General features: G+C 38.2%; 1 protein-coding gene across 2 annotated transcripts in view; it reads left to right on the forward strand.

Moving 5' to 3' along the window:
* The window catches only part of PLPP1 (phospholipid phosphatase 1), a 63,361-nt gene that overhangs the window by 8,100 nt on the left and 43,076 nt on the right, over positions 1-12,185 (forward strand). The window contains exon 2 of one of the 2 annotated variants that reach the window (XM_041470618.1): positions 8,282-8,436. The exons of the other annotated variant lie outside the window; for it this stretch is intronic. Coding sequence (XP_041326552.1) covers positions 8,282-8,436 — 155 coding nt within the window. The remainder of the gene's footprint in view (positions 1-8,281; positions 8,437-12,185) is intronic. 2 annotated transcript variants of the gene reach the window in all.

The raw sequence follows: 12,185 nt of genomic DNA on the forward strand, positions 1-12,185 counted from the left end.
GCAAGCTAATGGCCCTTAAGGGATACAGAAGGCAGACAGTGAGATCAAGCCTGTCAAATAGTCATAAACTATTCTCTATTAAATTCCAAAAATCATCTTAGTCATTATTTTATTTAGTGTCTGCTTTCCTTGGTGTTCCATGGAGTGCGTTTTTTGTAGTTTTTGCTGACTTGTGGAAACTGGGCTTCAATTTTATGTTGTTAGGTAAGCCTATGCTGCAGTACTAGTATTCAGCTAAAATACTCCAAGCCAGTGTGATGCCTAGGTCTAACACTAGTGGAGATCCTGGGAATGGAATTCAGGTCACTATTTCTGCATGTAGACTCTTTTCATTCTTCCCATCTCTTCTTTAAATGTAAGAGTCCAGTCATCAACACTAGAAAATTATATACCTTAATACACAGAAACTGAGATCACAAATCTAATGCTGGTAACTTCTACTACAAATGGAAAACAGCGCCTGGTCTGTTATACACACTGTAAAACTTTCTATGCATTATTCATTGTACTCAAGTGTCAAGAGCAATGTTGTATAAATATTTTTTCCATATTGTGAAGTAATGGACTTTTTGGGCAGTCTCCTGAGTCAGTACAAAACAAAACTGTTCTGATAGCTCAAGAATATATGGAGTATGGTCACTTTTCCCTTTAAAATCTGTTTAGATTGGGCTTTCTATAGGGTTTGTTTTTAAAATGTACCATTAGACACTACAGACTTCAGTCTCACATGAAAACGAAGTTCTGTTCTCTTAGACATGGTGGCATGCAGCAGTGTGTGCAGTGTAAAGTGACGTGGTGTATGACAGGGTACAAAATGTCATGGAAATTCTGAGTCCCTCTGTAGCACTGCTGACTTTGTTAAAGACTGTTTAAATAAAATATTGTTATGCTTGTAGGACTCATTGGAAAATGAGCTTTTACGTTCCTGACAACTAATTGCCTATTATATTTCTAGAGAGTGAATGGTATTTCAAGTTAGGGTGTGTAGTTATAGCTGAAATACTCCGAAAGCCTCCTGTTGTGCACTCCCACAAAACAAAGACTAAAATGGGAAAACTGTTACAACTTCTGGTGTTTAAAAGAAAAGTAGTCTTGAATGACATTCAGAGTTGGTGTCACTTACGTTAAAAAAAAGCAAATCCCTCCCTGTATTGCCGACTAGCTGACCTTGATAGTTCCATTTCTTTGGCTGTGCTGCCCTCCTGGTCTGTAAGTTCCATGATTTAGGTGGATTGTATGCAGAAATCTACGTCTTTGGGGGCATGTACATTGTTTTTAATTTTCCATACAGTACCATCAAAGCTTTAACTGAATTTGATGTTGAGCACATAATGCAAGCAGTGAGAAAATATTTAATTTCCTCCACAAAGGAGGGGTTATACATAGGAGGGGTGAAGTCACCCTTTACTCTGGCTGCAGCCAGTTGGATTCTTCCCATAGCTAACTAACCCCTTGAGCAGCACTGCAATATGAAGAACTGCTGACCTCTCCTGTTCCATCCCCTCTCTGCCTCTGTGCCCACAGTGTCTTTTAGCTCTTAGTTGGGGCTCTTTAATGTTGTCAGGTCTGTCAGTAATGGGGCAATTGACCTCAGCCAGTTCACTGGGTTAACTCCTAATGACTTCCAGGTTTGTGTCCATCCCTGGGCCAGCTTCAGCCTTCTCTTCCCCCTGACCAAAGCAGAGTCTGCAGTTGACTCACTCGTCTGGTGTATGTTTCTCTATGTAATAGAGCAGGGTAGAATATATTACTGTCTTGTTTCTGCATTTTTTAAATTTGCATTTGCAGTTCTCCAAGTGCTCACAGGAGAGACAGTTGCATGGATTTTAGAGTAACCTGTATTCAGTGCTTGTAAAGGCAATTTTTAAAATTGAAATGTAGATATAAGGGAGAATACACTTGTCCATGATAATGTTTTTAAACAAGAGTCTTGACATGTTCTAATTAATTGGGACTACAGATGACTGAAGTGCTCCCATGTAGTAGACTGCTGAATGCAGAGAAACTGGAATATGATGTTGTTCTATCTTAGTAAATGACTGGACTAGAAATTATGTGCTTGTGTTGAGGCTGTTCGAGCTCAGAGAAAGGTTTCCTTTGCTTCCTGCCTCCATCACCCTTGCCTGGCATAACAAAGAGTGGCAAGGAACTTGCTCAGTTGCTGATCTGGCTTCTCTGCTGGCCAAGTCATAGATCAGAGGACAAATAAAAATGGACATAGCATAAAGTTGCAAGTAGAATTGTAGGAGAGATTAGAATGTTGTTCATGCTTTTAAATACATGTATCCTGTTTACTGAAGCCTATCACAGCTTCTGGCATTATCAGAACAATCAGTTTGCTGGTATTAGAAATACTTCACATTCCTTAGTGTAGAAGAGTAAGATAAAGTTCTTTACAGTGGCTAGGAGGTAAGTTGTGGGCTACCCACTTAGTAGTCTCAGCTACTGCAAATAAATAGTGCACCTATTTTTCTCTTGTACACTCTTTACCTCTTGTTATCAAAAGTCTAAATGCTTTCTCATTATTTTAATCTCTTCTTCCTCTTGGTAGTTTTATTTCCAGAACCTCCTGTTTTAAAAGGCGTTGATTCTTTCTCTTGACTGTTCATAGAAAAAGAATTTCAGCCCATCTGCTTTTCTGCAGAGAGCAGTACTGTTTACAGATGTTTCCACACTCTCTCCAGTAGCATGAAGTTGACCTGAGTTTCTTTAAATCTCTTGCCTACTTCCTCACACCAGACTGTGCACTGAAAAATGAAGAGTGAAGCCAACATGGTTGTCCTGTCTGAAAATAAAAGCAAAAATACATGTGTAAGAGTAGGAGACCTTAAATTCTCTCTTGCTCTCAGTCATAATTTACAGCTGTATAGGTTTAGCTTGAAATGACTATGGTATTATTAACAGTGTCATCTGTCTAATAAGAATGTAAGCTGTAAAAAGTAGCTCATCTGTTTTCAGGATATAATTTGATGTGTTTTGTTGTTTCTTTGGTGCAGCTGTAGTTATTTTTTGACACTCCCTAACTAAACTATAAACTGTGTATTTCTTACCAAACCTGAAGCCAACTTTGTCAGTATATCGAGTGCACAATGTATTGATCATGTTCTTCAGGGTAAGTGTAGAAAAGCATAAAAATTCTTCTCAGTCTCATGTTAGTCCAGTACAGGTTCTCTTAATTAACACTTACTTGTGAGTTCATTGCAGCATGAGGAAAAAACTTTAGTTAATAATCAAGCTAGAATGTTCTCATTTGCTGTAGTATCCCTTAGGGGTGACTGCCTTTCTCCCAGTTCCTAGATATTAATTTGCTTTGTTGAAGAGAACTTCCTGATTGAGGACCAGATAGGAGTACAGAGTAATATTGCCTTGGAGGACTTGAAACAGCAATGCAGCTTGAGTTTGCACAGAACCTCAAGTGGAGATTCACTCACTTGCACAGATAAGGAGGCCAAATGGGTTAATTAACCTGTGTTTACAAAATACAGTGCATTCCTTTGTACTATTTAAAATCGTGGGGAGGAAAGCACCACTGATCAAGATGCAGTTTCATGAGGTGTTGAAGCTGATCTGTCCCAGTCTGTCCTTGTCCTTTATTCCACACCCTTGGCTACATGTTCTTACTCTGTCCTTTAAGCCAGCTCTTAAAGTAATACAGTTGGCCAGATGAGCAAGTGCCTCTGAAAAAACCATTGTTTTGTGGGCATGGGCTTGTCTTTTCGGACAGGTTGGTGTGAAAACTAATGGCTAGGCGAGGAAGGGATAGTGGGGGATGGCCAGAGGTGGGTAAAGGACAGGACAGTCTAGGTTGTCTTGGGTTGCTCTTGAAAGCTGAGCCAAGTTTTGCGAGCACTGCATCTGGTTGAGAACTAGGTAGTACAGTATCACTGAAGTGATTAGCAACTTGAGGAGTTTCTTTCCTTTTAGAGATAAAACAATAATATTATTTGCTGATCTTAAATATTTATGGCAACTGTTGTAAAAGACGCTAATTTGGCTCTAAACGCTTTTCTCCTGTTTTAAGAAAAACAGGCAGCTTGCTGCTAAAGCTATATGGACACCTGGAAGTCTTCAGAATTTGACTCCAAGCTTAAGCACTTAACTCTGAAATTACCAGTGTGATAAATGCCACAGATCAGAACAGTAGTGCAGTGTTACACACATTGTAAAAAGATGATGGATTGGTACTCATCACTTCCATTTGTAGAATAAAATTTATAAATTTATTTATAAAAAATGTAATTTTTTTTGTTTAGTCTTAAAAAACCCACTAAAAATACAGTAAATTGACATTTTTTGATTAAGCAGATTTTCTTGGGGAAAAAAAAAAAATCACGTTCTACCCTTGGGTACTGGTATTTAATTTTTAAAATTCCTTTTGTGTGTGTGGAGGACCATACTCACATAGACTTCCTCCCTATTCTCCTAGCCTGGACCTCCCTTCCTTCCTTTCTTACAGGCATTTGTCACACTATGTCATCCAGTCACATGTGATCAAATAGTTCTTGAAGGCTATGTATATTACTCTGAATTACTCTTCGTTGTCAGTGGAAACTACACTGCAAATGGCTTGGATCTACAAATTAGAGTTGGAAACTCTTTGTGAACTCAGCATACCTCATGTAACTGTACAAATGTGTGTTGCCCTGTTCTTACAGTTCTAGCACGAAACTTAAAGGCTGTTCCATCCCTGCAATCCCTGCTGAATCATTCAGGCTTCTTTCTCACATTTGTCTCCCACTTTACTGTGGAATAGGGAGTTTAAAAAAAACGCCTTTTATGTTTTTTTTTTTTTTTATTATTCATGTGCATGAAACTTGTTTACCTCTCTTTCATAGGCAAAAGCTTCAGATCTTTGGAGTTGTTTTTCCTGTTCAACTTTGTTAGTACATCTGTAGCTTTCAGGGTTATAAAACCATAGGATGTTTTGAGTGGAGGTGATCTTAAAGATTATCTTGTTCCAATATGCCTGCCATGGGCAGGAGCACCTTCCACTTGACTAGGTAGCTCCAAGCCCCATCCAGCCTGGTCTGTGGGTTAGCTAGAGTCTATTTGTGTGAGCATTTCAGAATTCTGTCCTTTTGTAAGTCACACAGCACTGGAGTGACCAGGTTGTTTTCCCTTTATAATTAAAGGGCAGAGAAAGATCAGAGGACTGCTGTCTGTTTCTTGCTACTACCTAGCAAAACAGCCCAGAATCTGTTGGTCACTAGTTCCTGACAAGATAAACTGCACAATTTTTACCAGAGAGTAGATGAAATCCAATTCTAATATGTTCCAGTCTGAATGATGGGTAATCAAGTAATACTCTTTTTACAGCTGAAGGTCATGCTTTATAGGATATGAGGAACAACTAAGCTGTTATGATCCCTTAAGGTATAAAGCTACCTGGTTCAGAAGAGCACCTTGGGCTTACTGCTGGTACTGGCCAGGTGTAAAGGAAAAGTAGGTATACTGAGCAGAGTAAAAGGCATGAGAGCTGCTCTACAATCTACAGGATTGCCTTTTAGCCTGGTGATCTTGCATGAGATCTTGCTCACTCTTTGCTCCAGTTTGTAAAAGCTAATGCGACTGAACATAAGTACATTCCTCAGAAGTTCAGCCTGCTTAAAGGTCATGGAAGTGCTTGGCACCTCTGATGGCAATACTGACCTGGTATGTACATTAGTGGTGGGGTTTTTTTCTGCTTGCAATGAAAAGTTTAAGACTGTTTGCTTACATGTACTCTTGTCTCATCTTCTCTCCCTGTAAAATGGGCAACAGTAAAAATGCTGCCGCTATTTGGGATAGGTTAATGATCAACTGAATGCCACTTGACAAAATCTTCTAGTCCACTGTTGGAAAGCAGTGCATCATTTAGATTGCAGTAAGAATTTAACAGTGATGAAAGAAATGGAAATAGGCAGTTAGTGTAAGAGGTGTAACTAACTTTGGGGTTTTTTTGTATTCTTTTAGTGTAGGCGATACAGATGAGTTTTGCAGTCACTTTGAAACTGTTCTCATCTGACCCCTTTAGTTGGTGCTTTTCATGTTCCCCCCCTTCCCTGGTCAGAAGTTCATTATGTGTTCTTGATATTAGATTGTAGCAGCTTTTTGTGGAAGACAGGTATTCATGTCTGTGAAGTAGTCCACTTATGCAAAACACAAGCTGCTGCTTAAGTTAATCATGAGCATGTGATATTTCCATATGTGAAAATCTGGTGACCTGTTTGAGAAGATATGATTGTATCAAATAGGTAATGGGATTACCATTCCATCATCCTTCTGGGTATGCAACAGCAGAGGTAAAGACAGGAAGCATGGACTCTACGTTACGTTAGTGGATCCTGCCATGGCCTTGAGAGTAGCTGGAACTTTGCTCCAGGCATGCAGACGTACAGCAGTCCTTTGGTCAGAGTGAACTTTCTGAGTTCTTCAGTGTAGCCCCCTTCATGTTTGAAGGGCTGCAATTGTGTTTCATCTGTTTCTGTCTGCCACTTGCATGTGGTCAAGGTTTAGATCTTCTCTCCATCATTAAAGCAGAAGGAAGGAGAGAGACCTTTGAGAAGTAGTTGATACAAGGGCATACCATGCTACATAATGAAAAACTTTGTGCTTGAAGTTGAGTAAGATTAATGTCTTTTGTATTTTGGTTCACTTTTTCAGTATGGGATGGGAAGCATCAGTAATGTGGACAATTTTCATGTTTCAGATGATTTGTGAAAAAAATTTCCCTCTGCTCCATAAGAGGATTTAAAATATTCCCAAACTGCTTCCTTGTGAGGAAGAGGATTTGAAATCTGGGGTGCTACCCACTGTGTACTGTTTCAATATGCACTTCACAAGCCTTTGCACTGCAACTCAGCAGCCCAAAGAAGGGACCGGGATTCATCACTCTGTTCCTACTGTTTCACTCTTGATGTCTTTTCTTCTAATGAAGTATACAGCAATAAGCATACTTAAAACACCTTTAAGCTACTTACCTGGTAGTCAACAGGTGTCACCAGAAATCAAAGGAATCACTCATCATGTTAACTTCTTTGAGACCTTTTTTTTTCTCAGTACAGCAGGTTGTTAATATACCGGGTGGTCTTTTTTGCTTCAGTAATGGCACTCACCCTCTAATTTACAAATAGTGTCTGTTTGCAGAATTGCATATTTCATGTATGTTGGGGAAAATACAGTTATTTGCCCTTTTTTACCATGTTTTAAAACAAAATTTACTTTTTGTTTTGTTTGGGGATTTAGTATTATGCAATGTGCCCACTTTAATCTATTGCTTATTCAGTTGATCAAAGGAAAGGGAGAAAGTGGGGATGGTGTTATTTGGTTAAAAGCTGGACTTGATGATCTGGGAGGTCTTTTCCAACCTTAGATTTTATGAGGAAGTAAAATAAAAAGAAAAAGTTGGATTTCCTGAGGTTATCGCTCCTGCAAATGTGTATTTCATGGCAGGTGGTTCTTATCAGGAATAAGTTAGACCTGAATATAATTATCAGAAGTCTTAATGGCTTCTTTTGCATGGCTGTCAATATAATTCAAGTTAACTTGTAAGAGAGGGAATTGGTAATATATCACAGTGTGTAAATTCAGAGAGCTATAATTTGTACCCAGGTCTCAGCTGCGATGTTAATTACTTGTATATTTTCATGCAGAAATCTTCCGAAGTGTACAAAAGCTGTGTAAATGCAATCTCAAGATATAATCTCATTACCCTTGGATGCAATCCACTCAAAGTGTCCATTAGTGTCCCTGCAGTTCTTTTGTTCCCACTTCCTGCATGAAAACTACTTGCATGAAATTTTTAACTCCCTAACCATGACAAAACCTGTGTCTGTTCTTTGTCTTATCTGTAAACACTGACCACATTATAGTGTATAGAATAAAGCTGGAAAATTAGATACAAGCTAAGGTCGTCTGGTAGTGGAAGAGGGAGGAGGGACAAAGGGCTGCCTGCCCTTAATAACTGTTTAGTCATGTGAGGGGCAAAGGCTTTTTTTGGAATGTTATCTTGGTTCAGTGTGGTTTTGTGGCAACTCACCTTACAGATGGAAGACTTTGAACTCTGTATTTTTTTATAACATCTGTACCTGGTGGGTAACCTCAGAGTCTTTCTGAAGTAGTGTTCTGAAAGAGAAGTGTCTATAAACAGAATTTGGTAAGTGTGTGCACTGCATGATACTTAGGAAATTTGAGTTATGCATGTTTGGTGGCTTCCTCCATGCATGATTAGAAATGATTTTTTTTTTTTAATTTAACCACATGTATTTCTTGTTTTTGTTTTTTGTTTTCCTTCCCCCAACAGCTGGCTTACCCCTTGGTGTTCTAAACTTGGCCAAAATAAAACCGTATCAGAGAGGCTTTTTCTGTAATGATGACAGCATCAAGTATCCGTTCCATGACAGTACCATCACATCCACTGTCCTCTACACAGTGGGGTTCACCCTGCCCATTTTCTCTGTAAGTAGCTAATATATAGGGAGCTTTGGTGATGGGAGTAAAATGTATGCCTTCCAAGACCTCAGCACTGTAAATGAGTTGAAGACAAGTCTATATAGGAAAAATCCCATATATATATATATATATATATATAGAGTCATATGCATGTTAAAGGTGCTGTTGATACTGTTTGCACAGAAAATCTGAAACTAATCTCTAACTGCTAGTGTTGCTAATTTAATTTGCTTTAGGAACAGCAAAACCTGTATTTAAACTAGGTTTTTATCACTAGAGAGGAAAAATCTCTTTCAAAATGTTATGGAATGATTACATCTCTTGTTCAAAATGGGTTAGTCTGCTAACTTGCGATGTTAAAACTTGGCACTGTAATGCAGTGCACACACCTATAACTGGTGACTGTTGCTACCATGTACTTTCTACAAAAATAAGCCTGATTTTTACTCAGAAGCTTTTTCTAAGCTTGAAAGTAATATGATTACTCTTTAAAGAAGAGTGGGGTAAAATGGGTTACAGAGACTGAAAATCTAATTGCTTGTAGAAAAGAGGCTCAGTGTTTTAAAGACCACATGATTTTGACAAAGAACGATTTAATTCTTCAGTAGGTTTTTCTAACATTATTTTAAGCCAGCTTGTATTCCAGTTTTTACTAAGGTTTGAGCTGATTTGGAGAATCAAAATTTAATGGTGCAGAACAGTCTTGAACCTGAAGCTACATCTTCTTTGTCCCTGCAGTACTTGATCAAGTAATGTGAAAAATGATGATAATATTTTATTATCTGATAAATGTATAAGAAGAATAAATCAGTAAGAAGTATATGAAGTGGTTTAAGGATGGAAGACAATACTTTAAAACAAGTGAGCCTGAAGAACTTCTACATTATATTACTCTGGTTTTCCCATTAGTGCTTATTCATTAAAGCTTCCATTAGACCTGTGCAATGAATAGGAGGTTGACACAACAAGTAATCACTAGTATAGTTTCACTTCTAAGGAAAGTTTATAAGTTTGAGAAGTACATGTATGTTCAGCACACCTTTGGGAACATTTATTTTCCAGTAGATTTCCTGTGTACCTTGGTTGATATTGGTACAGGTGAACTAACAGTTGCAGCTCTGTGCACTTTTAGACTTCTAAAGAAATGTTCTAGCTGTATTTCAAGAATCTGTTGAATTGCTATGTTTTTTTTTAATTATCATTCATTTTTAGATTTGAAGGTGTTGCTGTAATATAAAGTCAGTGGAGAGTGTGTTTTTTCCTGGCTCTAAAGCCATGGAGAAACGTCTGACTTAGGGCTAATTCACATGAAAGTCCACACAGTTAAAGAGTGGTATGGACTGTTATAATTTCAGATAAGCTTTGTAGTGAAAGTTACCGCTTAAAATTAGATGTCAGTAATTCCAGTCTATTGTGATATTTTTCTGCTATGATTCTTCTATATAGGAATTACACAGTGGATTTTCGTTGCTTGTCTTTGTGCAGGAGGCTGGAGTTTATAATTGGATCAACCACTTCTAGTCTCCATATAGAAAGGTTTAAAAAAAAAAAAAAAAGTTCTAGAGCACTTAGAGTTGCTACAATACAGTCTAACCAGGTCATTTGCTTTTCAGGCTGAACATTTTCCAAACTTTAAAGCAACTGCTCGGTGTAGTTAACATGTTAACCTGGCTCTCTTATTCACAGTTTCAGATGCAGACAGCTCTTTAGTCTCATGCAAGAGGTGAAGAATTTTCCATATCTTCTTAAAACTAAGGGCTAGAGTAAGCTGTATAGGGAGTATGAGATATGGAATACTGCAACTCTCTGAATTGAAAGTGGGTCCAGTTGAATGGTTTCTCTCTTCAAGACTGCCTTTATTCAAAATGGACAGGGGAAGTTGATCAGTCTGGGAATCTGAATTCAGAATGTTTTTCGTTTTGGTCTGACTCACTGGAGGCTTGAGACTTTCTCCAAGGCAGTTTAAGTTTTTGGAAGTAGTGTGTTCCAGATTCAATACCCTCAAGAGGAACACAGTTCGCTCATGAAAGACAATAACTCTGTGGGCAATAACTCTGATTATCCCACATCTAGTGAAAATTGTTATCCTGACATGAGACTTTACTGAAAGGGACAGAATCCTCAATGAAGCAATTGATGACAAAAATTTCATCTAGAATTGATAAATTACACTTTCCTACAGACTTCTCTAATCAGAGTACATCAAACATAATACTCATTCCTAAGTGGTAGGACTCTTTTTAGGCATATGCCCCTTGTTGCACAATGGGCCTGCTTGTCTTCAGAATGTAATAAGAAATGATCTGAACATATTGCTGTATAATAATAATTATAATACTAGAAGGTTTTGTTGGGGTAGACCTGTAATATAAAAGGCCTGGAATGGAAAATAACTTCAAGCAGAAAAAAAACCCAACCCAAAAAAACCAAAACATACATAGATCTTTTATTAAGTCTCTTGTACATAAAAGAAACTAGGTTGCATGAACATTAATTTGTTTTTATGACATTTTATGAAGATTTACAAGATGTGCTAGAAACTCAGGAGTCTTAAAAAATAAAAAATACTGTTAGGAATCATAATTCTGTTTGTAGCCTGAATCCTTTCTGTTGCCATTGCCACCTTTTATCAGGAAATAAAATGTCTGAGAAATTCATGTTTATTCTTTTCCAAGTGCCACGTCTTAATACAATGCTTCTCAGTTTTCCAAATTGTTCTTTGTTTGGATGGGAACCACATTTTTTGTATTAGAATCTTTTGAGATTTAGGGTCAGACAAGTGTTGGTAGTGGTCTAGAAGACTGAATCTCTCTAGATGGCTTAGGCCAGTGTCTAGAGTAGCACACATTCATTAGATCTGACATTAAAGGAACCCAGAAGATCTTTCTGATACTTCTATCTTACCAAGTCTTTTACATATATTTAGATACTAATTCTGTGTAATTTAAAAGCCATGACTAGGCATTGTCCATGGCTTGCAGCTCTAGGAAGATTTGGGAATGACCAAATCATTTTTGGTCTTCAGTTTTCTGCATGGGACCAACTTTTTCAAGTGTAAATGACCAATTAATACTGTTTCAATGAGGTTCCAACTGTGTCTATTTGTTGGTGTCCTATTCAGTTTGGCTTTTCTGGTAACATAACATCCAAACTGATTTTTTTTTTTCCTCCAGTCATCTTGTTCTTCAGACTGCTGCCTTTAGTGGCATTCACACAGCCTGTGTTAGCTCCAGGGGTAGGTGACATGGGGGGAGGGAGAAGCACAGAGCAAGGAAAACCTCTCTGAAAAAAACATCCTTCTGACCAGAGCAACAGAACAACAGAGCAACCTGAGAGTTTTTGAGTTTTGTCTGCTCCCTGTTCTAGGATTTATGTGGTTCCCTGCCCAGGCTTTGCTTGGCAGTTCTGTCCCAGAGCTGAAGGCTCACAAGCCACTGGTAGGTTTCTATTACATGATGGACTGATGTAGAGAGAAAGTTCAGAACTTCTAACTCAGCTAAAGGCCTGCACTGAATATCTGGCAGACAAAGTAGTTCTCCGCAGCTTGTTGCTACCAAAACAAGTAATGCAAATGCTGATGTTCCTTACAGGGAAGTGTTTGTTAGCAAACAGAGTTTTGGTCACTTCTCTGGGATAAGCACTGCTCTTTGGACCTTCTTTGAGACAAGGGGACATGATGGGGCCTGTAGGACTTAATTTCTCCACCCTGAACCCAATCAAAATTTGGGTACCTAGGTTACATTGATTTCTAAGTA

The sequence above is a fragment of the Pyrgilauda ruficollis genome, unplaced genomic scaffold (assembly GCF_017590135.1).
Source record: "Pyrgilauda ruficollis isolate IOZ18807 unplaced genomic scaffold, ASM1759013v1 scaffold25, whole genome shotgun sequence".
NCBI classification, from domain to species: Eukaryota; Metazoa; Chordata; class Aves; order Passeriformes; family Passeridae; genus Pyrgilauda; species Pyrgilauda ruficollis.